This window comes from Bidens hawaiensis, unplaced genomic scaffold (assembly GCF_021521415.1).
Source record: "Bidens hawaiensis isolate Kalapana, Puna unplaced genomic scaffold, B.hawaiensis_p1.1 tig00027664_1, whole genome shotgun sequence".
Lineage (NCBI taxonomy): Eukaryota > Viridiplantae > Streptophyta > Magnoliopsida > Asterales > Asteraceae > Bidens > Bidens hawaiensis.
In genome coordinates, this window is record NW_027494486.1 from 20169 (window position 1) to 32109 (window position 11941).

At 37.2% G+C, this 11941-nt stretch overlaps 1 protein-coding gene across 1 annotated transcript; it reads left to right on the plus strand.

The window, feature by feature from the left end:
- Window positions 1-205: 205 nt before the first annotated feature.
- Window positions 206-3401, plus strand: LOC143575760 (syntaxin-132-like). Its single transcript, XM_077060051.1, has 13 exons — window positions 206-261; window positions 886-999; window positions 1073-1129; window positions 1219-1267; window positions 1338-1426; window positions 1962-2035; window positions 2175-2217; window positions 2301-2361; window positions 2468-2493; window positions 2573-2650; window positions 2746-2826; window positions 2900-2965; window positions 3228-3401. The coding sequence occupies exons 1-13, from the start codon at window positions 244-246 to the stop codon at window positions 3399-3401; spliced, it is 930 nt and encodes a 309-aa protein (XP_076916166.1). The 5' UTR covers window positions 206-243.
- The last annotated feature ends 8540 nt before the right edge of the window (window positions 3402-11941 follow it).

An 11941-nucleotide genomic window follows, 5' to 3' on the forward strand; every position in this document is an offset into this window, starting at 1 on the left:
TTCGATATTCTCGCCCTTTTCAAATAAGAACAAAAGCATCTCAATATAGTAAGCAACGTCCAGAGTTATTTATTTCTTACCTTGTATTATTAATTTATTTCTTTTTTTCGCCGGCCAAACACACAACATTGGACACCTGTGCAATCAAAGTAACCCCACATATATAACCAATTCAATGATGATTGACCCTTGTTTTTTAACCCCCCGAATCACTTTAGTCTCTGCTCTGGCTAGCTCATCACCATGAATGATTTGCTAAGTGTAAGTTTGATTCTACATCTTAATTTTGTAGTTTAATCTGATTCGGGTTTCGTTTACTTGTCCATAATGCGGGTTTAGTTTGCTTTCATGATCATGATGTGATTCTTTGTAACGGTTTTGATGCTTGTTCTTGTTATGGTTTTGAATAAAACTTTGGCCTTTTGGGAATGGAATTAAACTTTTTGATATTCTTTTCTTCTGGTGTTCATGTTCTTTGGCTAATATAACTTATATTTGGTTGATTACATATTTGCGGTTCGATAGTGATTATGAACAAAATCATAAAGAATAAATTTAAATTCAGAAGTGTTTTAAGTTTTCCTTTTTATAATTTATAAATTGTCATATGTTGAATTAGAAAAAAAAGATTTAAGATTTAAACTTGAAAAAAATTTAAAATTCCAACTTAAGCATATAGGAAGAAGTGATGCCAAAGATTCATAACTCAAACTACAAGATTAATTTGTCTTTAAAATTGAAGAAACTCACCAAGTGAATGCTTTAGTTGGATCCAGAACTGTTATAATTATGGCTAGAACGAATATTTGTTTCTGGTCGTATTATGGCTAGAACGAATATTCACCTATCGAGCTTGTTTATAATTGTGAATTTTCCATCTTTTAGGAATCGTTTGCGAGTGATGCGCGAAAGCATCCTCCAATAGATCTTGATGTACAGATGACTTCAAGACTTCCAAGAAGTAATTCCGACATGGGAATGGAATCTTTTAACAAACAGGTATACTTTTGTTATCATCCTTTAGTTTATAGGACATTTTATGCCATAATTTACCGTTGGTCTCCAAATGAAGATACAAGACATCGAGAAGCAAGTGGATAAGCTTTCGAGTTTGTTGAAAAAACTTAAGGTATGAGAAAACAAAACATTTATCGACTCGCATACGTCATTTGAATAAGTGTAATGCAGTTCATGAAATCTTGATAATCGGTTTTACAGGATTCTAACGAGGAGTCAAAATCCGTGACGAAAGCATCTTCCATGAAAGGTTGGTTTTTTATTGTTGTGAATGATTTTGATCCTTCAGCCATTTGATTATCCGGATTACTTGGATTTAGCTATAAGGAAACGTATGGAGAAAGATGTTGATGAAGTTGGGAAGATTGCTCGTGGAATAAAAGCGAAAATAGAAACCGTCAATAAAGAGGTATGACCGTATGACTCTTTTCTCAGGGTGTAAACGAGTCGAGCAACTCATAAGGTACTTGAGATTGGATTACTAAAAACTTAAATCGAGTTGAACTTGAATGAGTTTGAGCTCGAGACGGCTCCCAAGCTTTTGGTGGAGCTCATTTAACAAATGAGTTTGAGAAAAAGCTTCAAATACCAAGTTTCACTAGGCTCGCAGCCTAAACAAGCCTATTTTTTATATATCTGTATAATAATTTTTGATTTGTATAATAATGTACAAAAGTTATGCCAAACTAAATAAAATATATATTTATTTTGTTATATATAAATTTATAGTTATAAATATATTAAAATTGTATCTGTATATAACTATGTAATAAATAATAAACAAGTCAAGGCTAACCGAGCTCAAGCTTGATAAACATACTAACTAGTCATACTTAGTATTGGCTCTATCTAGATGCAAACATCAGGTTGTAAATGAATCAAAATTGTCACCTCTACTGCCTTTTCATTTTGTTAACCTAGGCTCTGTCTAATGATGCCTGCAGAACTTCGCCAACCGACAAAAACCGGGTTGTGGGCCAGGGACTGGCGTTGATCGCTCCAGGACGAATATGACAAAGTAAGTTTCAATAATCATTGGTTTTTAATATAATAAAGTAATAATCCCATAATTCAACTATCACGAGCTGACTCGGCCGTGAGTTGACTCAGTGAGTCGAACGTGACCGTGTAAGCTTGTTTTTATTCTATATTTACAGTGCTTTGACCAAGAGGTTTCGCGACATAATGACCGAATTTCAGGTATAAATGGTCTTCTTATAACTAGGTTTTTTACTTATTTACTTAGTGATGTTATGAAAAATATATGTCTTTACCGTGTTCAGACTTTAAGACGAAAGATTGATGACGAATACCGTGAAGTTGTGGAAAGAAGAGTTATTACAGGTTTGGGCCAACCATTTGACTTTTTAGAGTCAAACATTTAACTTTTTAAAGTCAAACATATGGGTTTTCTACAATTTTGGTCCATTAAGTTTTAATATTTTTGCAGTTACGGGAACCCGACCCGATGAAGAGGTGCGCCCAAATTCAAAACTAATTTTTATAACTTATTGTGTTTTCTATATTAACCTTATCGGTCAATTTTATGCTATAGACCATCAACAACCTCATAGAAACCGGAAACAGTGAGCAGATTTTCCAAAATGCAATGAAAGAAATGGGTCGGGGACAGGTATGCCCGTTACATATTCGGGTCCTTATATTTAATAAAAATGTAAATATACGGAAATGTTCTATTTTATTTCATTAAACTCGGTTTCATCAAAGGTACTAAACACTCTGGAAGAAATTCAAGAAAGACATGATGCCGTAAGGGAAATCGAAAAAAAGCTTCTCGAGCTGCATCAGGTAACTTATTCAACAAAAACATGATAGTTGACCCGAGGTTCTTATGTGCTGACCAAATTCTTGACATTGCTAGATATACCTTGATATGGCGGTTCTTATAGAGGCTCAAGGAGATCTACTGGATAATATCGAAAGCCAGGTACGGTTTTGATCTATAAATCATTTTCCGGGGTCTTAAATGACAAATCCGAGTCAAACATGCTTTCTTGACTTGTACATTGTGCAACGGTGCGTGTACACTGCTTCGGATTTGTCAAACTAAGCTCGAAGGAAAGCACTAAACGTCATTTCTATTAGCAATAATGCAATATGAAACTTATCCTATGTTTAGTCACTTGTACCTAGTGCAACAAAGGTTGTACCTTTTTACCGGACCATTTATATGTCCCACGTTGATTCAGGTAACAAATACCGTTGATCATGTCCAATCGGGGACAAGTGCGTTACAAACCGCAAAGAAACTACAGATCAAGAGTCGAAAATGCATGTGTATTGCAATTATTTTGCTCTTGGTTATAATAGCAATAGTTTTGGTTGCTGTTATTAAGCCATGGAAGAGTGGCAAGGGAGCTTGACAGTTGACACTTATATTTAAAACATTTACATGTTTGGTGTTCACTGTTTTTTTTGTTTTTTATATATATACTTTTATAAATAACTGATGTAGCAGTATAATTACAAAAACGACAAAACTATATTTTTACCAGCGATCTAATATTAGGGGTTTTTTTAATCGGACTAAGATTTTAGACATCCATGTCACAGACTCAAGTTTAAAGCTCGTCTAAGCTTGAGCTCGGCTTGTTTAATAGAGACATGATTCAGCTCGCTTCAAGTTCTATATCTAGAGCTCGAGCTAAGCTCTTTTATTATTTATAACTAGTATTGTCACACCCCGACTAGGTAGTTGCGGAAGCGTAATACGGGAATGTAACAGATAACACTGGTATCAACAACATTGTTTATAAAGAAATTCATAAACTAATTTACATTATATTACATGGGTAGGTACTATGTTTACAAACTAGGTGAAAAACACATAACCGGTTTACGAGCTTCTTATTCAGTATTATATCAGCGTCTATTCACAGCTATTCAACTTTCTTTCTAACACCAAGCATGTAAGCAAATCATTCCACTTTTGCTTTACCTGAAAAGCATGTTAAAACGGGTCAACTACGTCTAGTTGGTGAGTTTCAAGTTTCACGAGTATCAATGAAATCAGTTCACGAGTTCGTAAAGTTTACAGTGTGTATGTATATATGTCTGTGTATGATGTATTATACTAAGCCACAAGTGAAACCGAAACGAGCTAAAACACATGGCCTCCACTGCCCATGCACTCCCGTTGGCATTTAACAGCCACTTTGCCCCAAGTATGTACTATGTCTAACACCACATAGCAGTATGTAAAAATATAATGACAATGTGCAACTGGGTTTACATATGTTCCGGCATACCCCTCCGGCTCTGTCAGTTGGGTTTGTCAAACCGATAGTACTATCCACACGTCACCGGCACGAAGTTAATCACTTGTGTTTGTGGGGACTTGTCAAGTGTTAGTACTTAGATAATCCACATCATCACACGTTTTCAAGTATATCAGTTTATGTAAACATGCTTTTCACCCCAAAAGTTCGTAAAACAGTTTAGAAAGTGGGGGTCGTGAAACTCACCTTATCGTAGTTCGCACAGAAATCACGTATCAATAAGTCAGATGCCTCGTTTATAGCCTGATTCCTATAAACGGTATCGTATCGTTAATACTAGTACAGTGTTCAAGCTAAATCGGGCTGTATAGATAATCTGGGTATAGCTGTTAGGCCCAGAACATGACCATAGTCTTAGATTGTGACGTTGTATACTATGAAATGTTTAAAACTGGATTTGGCTCAGTTTCATCGTTTTCCGAGCCTAGCTCAGTTGATCGTTTATACGTTTCGGGATTAGGTAAGATCACATAAAACTTAAGTAAATATATTGATTGATAAAATAATTTGATTTATGAAAGAATTTTAAGGTTTTGGTGTCTGGTTTGATCGCAGGGTTCGTTTCCGTTTTCACACGGGTTTGATTATACAAAACGCGCACAATCCACCCGAATTGTCCGGAATTTTCGTAAAAAGTTCGTTTTTATCAATATCATTCAAAAATATGATATTTGACCACTTTTGACATTTTGACATACCAGTCAGTCCGTTAAACACAAAACTGCCGGTTTCGTTAAACCAATTATAATTTAAATCTTTGATTAATCATAACTAAATATGTACTTATATATAAATTATGTAAATTTTGTAAAAATACAATAAGACATGAAGAATTTTATAAAAATATTTTCAGAAATTTTATGATTAATTATTTATTTATAAAAATTCATTTAATAGGTTATAATCGTGTAATAAATGGCCCGTTTATATCAAACGACCTCCGAAAAATCTGATAATTTTTACCAATGACCTCAATGTTATTACATAGCCCCTGCAAAATTTCCAGAACCTAACTCTTTTGACAAAATGCCTTTTTGTGCGTTTTTCGGCTGTTAAAATTCGGTTAAGCCATGATTGTACAAACCATACTTAGACATTTCCAATGATTCCCAAATTTTACCAGTGATCTTACCATCACATATTAAACTCCAAAACCAAGTTTCATAATTTTTCAATATGTTTAGCTATTTTTCCCAAATAAACGCTCATAAACGGGAATAAATTCACCAAATATTCTCCGTTTATCGAAAAATTACCAAATTTGAACAGGGACTCATTTATATGATCCCTAATGTCCCTGCAAGTTTTCACAAGCTAACAACAAGCACGTCACAACCTAATACTAAACAGCCCCTAAACGAGTGTTACGGGTTTACCTTGTCGGTTTTCAATGAATTTTGCTAGTTTAAACGACTCTCCGGGTCTCGGGTTGCAAACTCAGTATATCTACATATCATATAATATCAAACCAAGCATAAATCATCCATGTAACAGCCTTGATAATTAGGGTTTCGGTTTTGGGTTCAAACCGAACTTTCTAACCGTAAAAACGTTGTATTCATGTTCTAATCCGCGTTTTTGACCAAAAAAGTATATGTTACTGGTTTGTAAACATGTTTAACATCAAATCATGATTTTACTTGATTTTTAGGGTTTTTGGATGGTTAAACATGTTTAAAACTAACTAAAACATGTTTATATGTTAATTATAGTTAATGAAATCAAGTTAAAAATGATGAAATAATCAAAATACCTAGAGTTTTGAAGGATAGTTGATAGAGCAGAATTTGAGCTGCTTGGACTTCAAATCTTATAAGTTAGAATGAATAAGAATACTTAGGGAATAAGTTTTATAAAAAGAATGTGGTGTTGGGTGGTGTTCCGATCGGAATTCAATAAAGCCCCATAATGGGCTGTTTTGGCCCATTAATTTAATTATACAAGCCCAAACATGAAAAGCCCACTTCAAATTTAGTTCGGGTTCGGTTTTTCGCAAGAAAATTAATTCGGGTGTGAGAAATAGCGCAAAAACGCGTGTTTTTCAGCTTATTTTTGTAAAATAAGAAAAACGTACTGACTCGTTGTAAAATTCCAAAATATTTTCACGGATTGCTTAGAACATGTCATATAAGTGTTTTATAAATCTTTTTCGGCTTAACGGATGCTACAATGCTTGTTTTGATATTAACGATTGCGTTTAAGCTTATAGCGTATCGATAAACGAAACCTTTTTCGTTTAAAGAGTTTTAAACGTACTGGGACCTAATATCAATATGTTAGCCTCTATAACATAGATATAACTCGTATATGACCCCTCAGTATGTATACGGGTCATAATTAGTATCGGTCGGTTACTCGTTTAAGCACTACGAATTAACCGATTTATCGTTTACTTGTTACGTAATGAATATAGTGTACCTCGTTTTATCATGAATGTCACATTCTCCCCCCGTTAAGAAATTTCGTCCTCGAAATTTAATGTGTCATTGGTTTTCTAGGGAACAGGTGTGGGTATTTCTTTCGGAATTCGTCCTTTCGTTCCCAAGTATATTTTTTTTTCGGGTCCTTGTTTTGAATTCCACCGAACTTTTACTAATGAAATTTTGTTGTGTCGTAACTGTTTGGTTTTCCCGTCTACAATTTCTACCGGTTCCTCTACGAAGTTGAGCTTTTCGTTGATCTGAACATCTTCCAGTGGTACTATTGTCGTTTCATCAGTCAAACACTTTTTCAGATTCGATACATGAAACACGTCGTGAATAGTGCTCAGTTTCTAAGGGTAGTTTTAATCGGTAAGCTACGGGACCAATTTTTGCGACAATCTCAAAAGGTCCGATGTATCTCGGGGCTAGTTTACCAGTCTTTCCAAATCTTATAACACCCTTCCATGGCGATACTTTTAAAAATACCTTATCACCTATTTCAAAAGATAACGGTTTTCTGCGAACATCAGCATAACTCTTTTGTCGGTCACGGGCTGCTTTCAATTTTTGTTTAACTTGGTGAATCTTATCGGTGGTTTCCTGAATTAAATCGGATCTTGAAATTTGGGTATCACCCACTTCTGTCCAACATAGTGGTGATCTACATTTTCGCCCGTATAGAGCTTCATAAGGTGCTGCTTGTATACTACTGTGATAACTGTTATTGTAAGAGAATTCAATGAGCGGGAGGTGTTGATCCCAATTCCCTTTGAAGTCCAGTACACAAGCACGAAGTAAATCTTCTAAGGTTTGGATGGTTCGTTCGGATTGACCATCGGTTTGGGGATGGTAAGCCGTACTTAGGTCGATTCGGGTTCCCAAGGCTTCTTGTACTGCTTGCCAGAAATGTGAAGTAAAGTGACTGTCTCGATCGGAAATAATCGAAAGAGGTACTCCGTGTCGAGATACTATTTCATCAATGTAAATTTGAGCGAGTTTTTCGGTGGTGTAGTTGTTACGGATGGGAATAAAGTGTGCGGATTTGGTTAATCGGTCCACAATTACCCAAATTGCGTTGTGTCCTCGAGAGGTTTTAGGAAGGTGTGTCACAAAGTCCATGGTAATTTGTTCCCATTTCCATTGTGGGATTTCGGGTTGTTGTAACATTCCCGAAGGTTTTTGATATTCCGCCTTTACCCTTGCACATGTTGCACATTTACTTACATACACGGCTATATCCTTTTTCATACCAGGCCACCAGTAAAATTCTTTAACATTCTTATACATCTTATCAGTACCTGGATGAATAGAATATTTGGATTTATGTGCTTCATCAAGTATCAGCTTTCGGAGTTTATGAAGTGTTGGAATCCAGACCCGGTTTTTGTAATAATATACTTCATCAATTTTCTTCTCAAAATTCCTTTCATTTCCATGTAGTTCTTCTTTTTCTAGCTGGTCTGCCTTCAAGGCCTCATCTTGTGCAACGCGAACTTGTTCGGTTAGGCTACTTTGAACAATCATTCCGAGTGCTCGTACCCTTAATGGTTTGATTCTGTCTTTTCGGCTTAAAGCATCAGCTACTACGTTGGCCTTACCCGGATGGTATTTAATCTCACAGTCATAATCATTTAACAGTTCTACCCATCTCCTTTGTCTCATGTTTAGCTCTTTCTGATCGAATATGTGTTGTAGGCTTTTGTGATCAGTATAGATGGTACATTTAGTGCCATACAAGTAATGTCTCCAAATCTTCAATGCAAAGATAACTGCTCCCAATTCCAAATCATGGGTCGTATAATTCTTTTCATGTACTTTTAATTGTCGGGAAGCATATGCTATTACTTCCTTTCTTTGCATCAGTACGCATCCTAAACCTTTACGAGATGCGTCACAATATACCACCAATTCATCGTTCCATCTGGAAAGCTTAATATTGGAGCCTCACATAACTTCTGTTTTAACGTTTGGAAGGCCATTTCTTGTTCTTCTCCCCATTCATATGCTCGATCTTTTTGAGTTAGGAGGGTTAGAGGTTGTGCAATACTTGAAAAGTTTTCAATGAATCTTCTATAATACCCGGCTAGTCCTAAGAATTGACGAATTTCTCTTGGTGACTTAGGCACTTGCCAATTCTTAATAGCCTCAATTTTACTTGGGTCTACTTGGATCCCTTGATAGTTCACAATGTGTCCCAAAAACTGTACTTCTTGTAGCCAAAACTCACATTTGGACAACTTTGCGTATAACTTCTCTTGCCTCAATAATTTTAAGATTTCCCGCAAATGTTGTTCGTGTTCCTCCTTACTTCTCGAATATATCAAAATGTCATCGATAAACACTATCACAAACTTGTCAAGGTAAGGTTTGCAAACTCGGTTCATGAGGTCCATAAACACTGCAGGTGCATTTGTCAACCCAAACGGCATAACCAAAAATTCATAGTGACCATACCGAGTTCGGAAATCTGTTTTGGGTATGTCTTCTTCCTGAATTCTTACTTGATGATAACCAGATCTAAGATCAATTTTTGAAAAATACTTTGCACCTTGGAGCTGATCAAACAAGTCATCAATTCGAGGGTAAGGGGTATCTATTCTTTATAGTCACTTTATTCAATTCCCGGTAATCAATACACATTCGAAAACTCCCATCCTTCTTCTTTACAAACAACACTGGCGCTCCCCACGGTGAGTAACTAGGGCGAATAAAACCCCTATCCAGTAATTCTTGTAACTGGTTGGACAGTTCTTGCATTTCAGAAGGCGCAAGTCTATAAGGTGCCTTAGCAATGGGTGCTGCTCCTGGTATCAAGTCAATACGGAATTCTACTTGTCGGGTCGGTGGTAAACCAGGCAACTCATCGGGGAATACATCTGAATACTCGTGTACCACTGGGATGTCTTCCATTCGTCTTTCCTCGGGTTCCTTAACTGTTACACTCGCCAAGTATAAAGTACAACCTTGGCGTAAATATCTCAATGCCTTAAGTTGAGATATGAGAGGCAGTACCGTACCAGATTTCTCACCTTGAACAATCATAGCTTCATCATTCGAAAGAGATATCCTAACGGTCTTATCCTTACAGACAATTTCAGCTTTATACTTAGATAGCCAGTCCATACCGACTATAACATCGAAACTTCCCAATTCTACTGGAAGTAAATCAATAAGGAATGGGTGGTCGTTTAGGATAAGGGAACAGTCTCGGACTATTCGGTTAACAAGTATAGGCTTACCGTTAGCGAGTTCTATAGTATATGGTTTTGTTAGTTCACTAACCGACATATTTTCTAAAGGTAAGAAGTTAACAGATACGAAACTTCTATCGGCACCCGTATCAAACAAAACTGAAGCATACTGACCCGAAACTAAGAATGTACCTGTCACCACATTCGGATCATGACGCGCTTCACTCGGTCCTAATACAAACGCGCGTCCCTTAGCTGCGTTGGAGGTTGATGCTTGTGCTTGGTTCTGCCTTCTCACTGCACCCGGGTTCAAATTGGGGCAGTATCTCCGAAAGTGTTCCGTACTGCCACATTCATAGCAGGCACGGAGATTCGTGGTAGGTGGGGGTTTGTTGGTTGAGTTGTGGGCGGGTTGGTTGAGGTCGAGGGAGTTGAGTTGATTGCGGTGGACGGTTAACAATGTTGGTGGGGGTTCTACAGTTGGGGGCATAGTGTCCCGTTCTTCCACACTTTTGACAAATGACCGGTTTGCAACCACCTACATGATGAAAGTTACATCTTCTGCACTTCGGTAATGTCCCTTTATAGGTCTCTTGTTTTACATTAGAACTGGTCATGGCATAACTTCGGGTATTCGGACGAGCCGTTTGTTTTGAGGGTTTCCTTGCATTCTTGTTCCATAATCAGTTCGTTTTAAACTTGTTGTTTCACCTGGCATCCTTATCACTCCACTTCTCATCAAATCAAAAGTAACGACACCCGTTTGAGATACAGCACTTTCTAATGTCGGGTGGGCAACTGAATTCACTATACTTCTCACAGCAGGAGTCAGTCCCCAGATATAACGTTCAATTCGTTTCGCTTCCGGTGTAACTAACCACGGAACTAAGCGGGACAGTTCGTTAAAATGATTCGTGTATCCCACATGGTCCGCTCCTTTCATTTCCAGATTCCATAACTCGTGTTCCAACCTCTGAATCTCACTTTTAGGACAAAAATGCTCTAGCATGAGGGTTTTTAATTCAGTCCATGACATACGATTAATAGCATCTTGTCCCCTTATTTGGACTACCGTGCCACCACATCAGCGCTTGGTCTAGAAACATACTGGTAGCATATTTGACCACGCGGTTCGGTGGACACTCACTGATATTAATTACTGATTCGGTCTTTTCTATCCATTTGACCAGTCCGCTAGGTCCTTCAATACCCTTAAACTCAATCGGTTTACTGATTATGTAAATTGTTTGTATGAGTACTCCTGACGCGGGGGTTCTCGGTTATTATTATTATCGGTATTGGTCCGAGTATTATCATTATTAGTTGTGTTAACAACCGGTACAGGGTTCGGGATATTATCAGGGTGCACAACAGGTTCTGGGTTCCCAGTGACATTCATAGTTGGGAGAGTGTTATTATTATTTATGACATTATCAGTATTCACCGGGGTAGTAACACCCGGGGCTACATTAGTGTCCGGCGGAGGTGTATTAACAGTGGCCGTGGTGGTGCTCGTAGGTTGATTAACAGTATTGTTAGCACGTATGCCTGCAGTGACTTGTGTTACAATTGTTGGTATCACTGCTTGTAGTTGACGAGCAATCATTGCGGCCACTTCCGCCTCAGACAAAGGGTTTGTTTTCCTCGGGGCCATTCTATAGAATAATCAATTATATAAAAATCAATATCGTTTCACTATGATCAACACAACCTTACGATATTACACCTTCACAACACATAACTATGCCAAAGAAAACACGTTTGTATTAATTATAATCATTACTGTACATATGCATCCAAAATTAGCGCATAGGCTCAACCTGGTATAGGCCAGCGCTTGTATATGCGTATCAAAATTTGTCACTAAGTGACATGTAGACTTAACCCGATAAGGGCCAGTGCTTGAAATAGTACTAAACCACAAACAACTCCCAAGTCAGCCCAACATGCTGTAACAAAATGCTGCCTGGGATATCAAAAGTCTATATACATAAGACTAGATTACTATGTC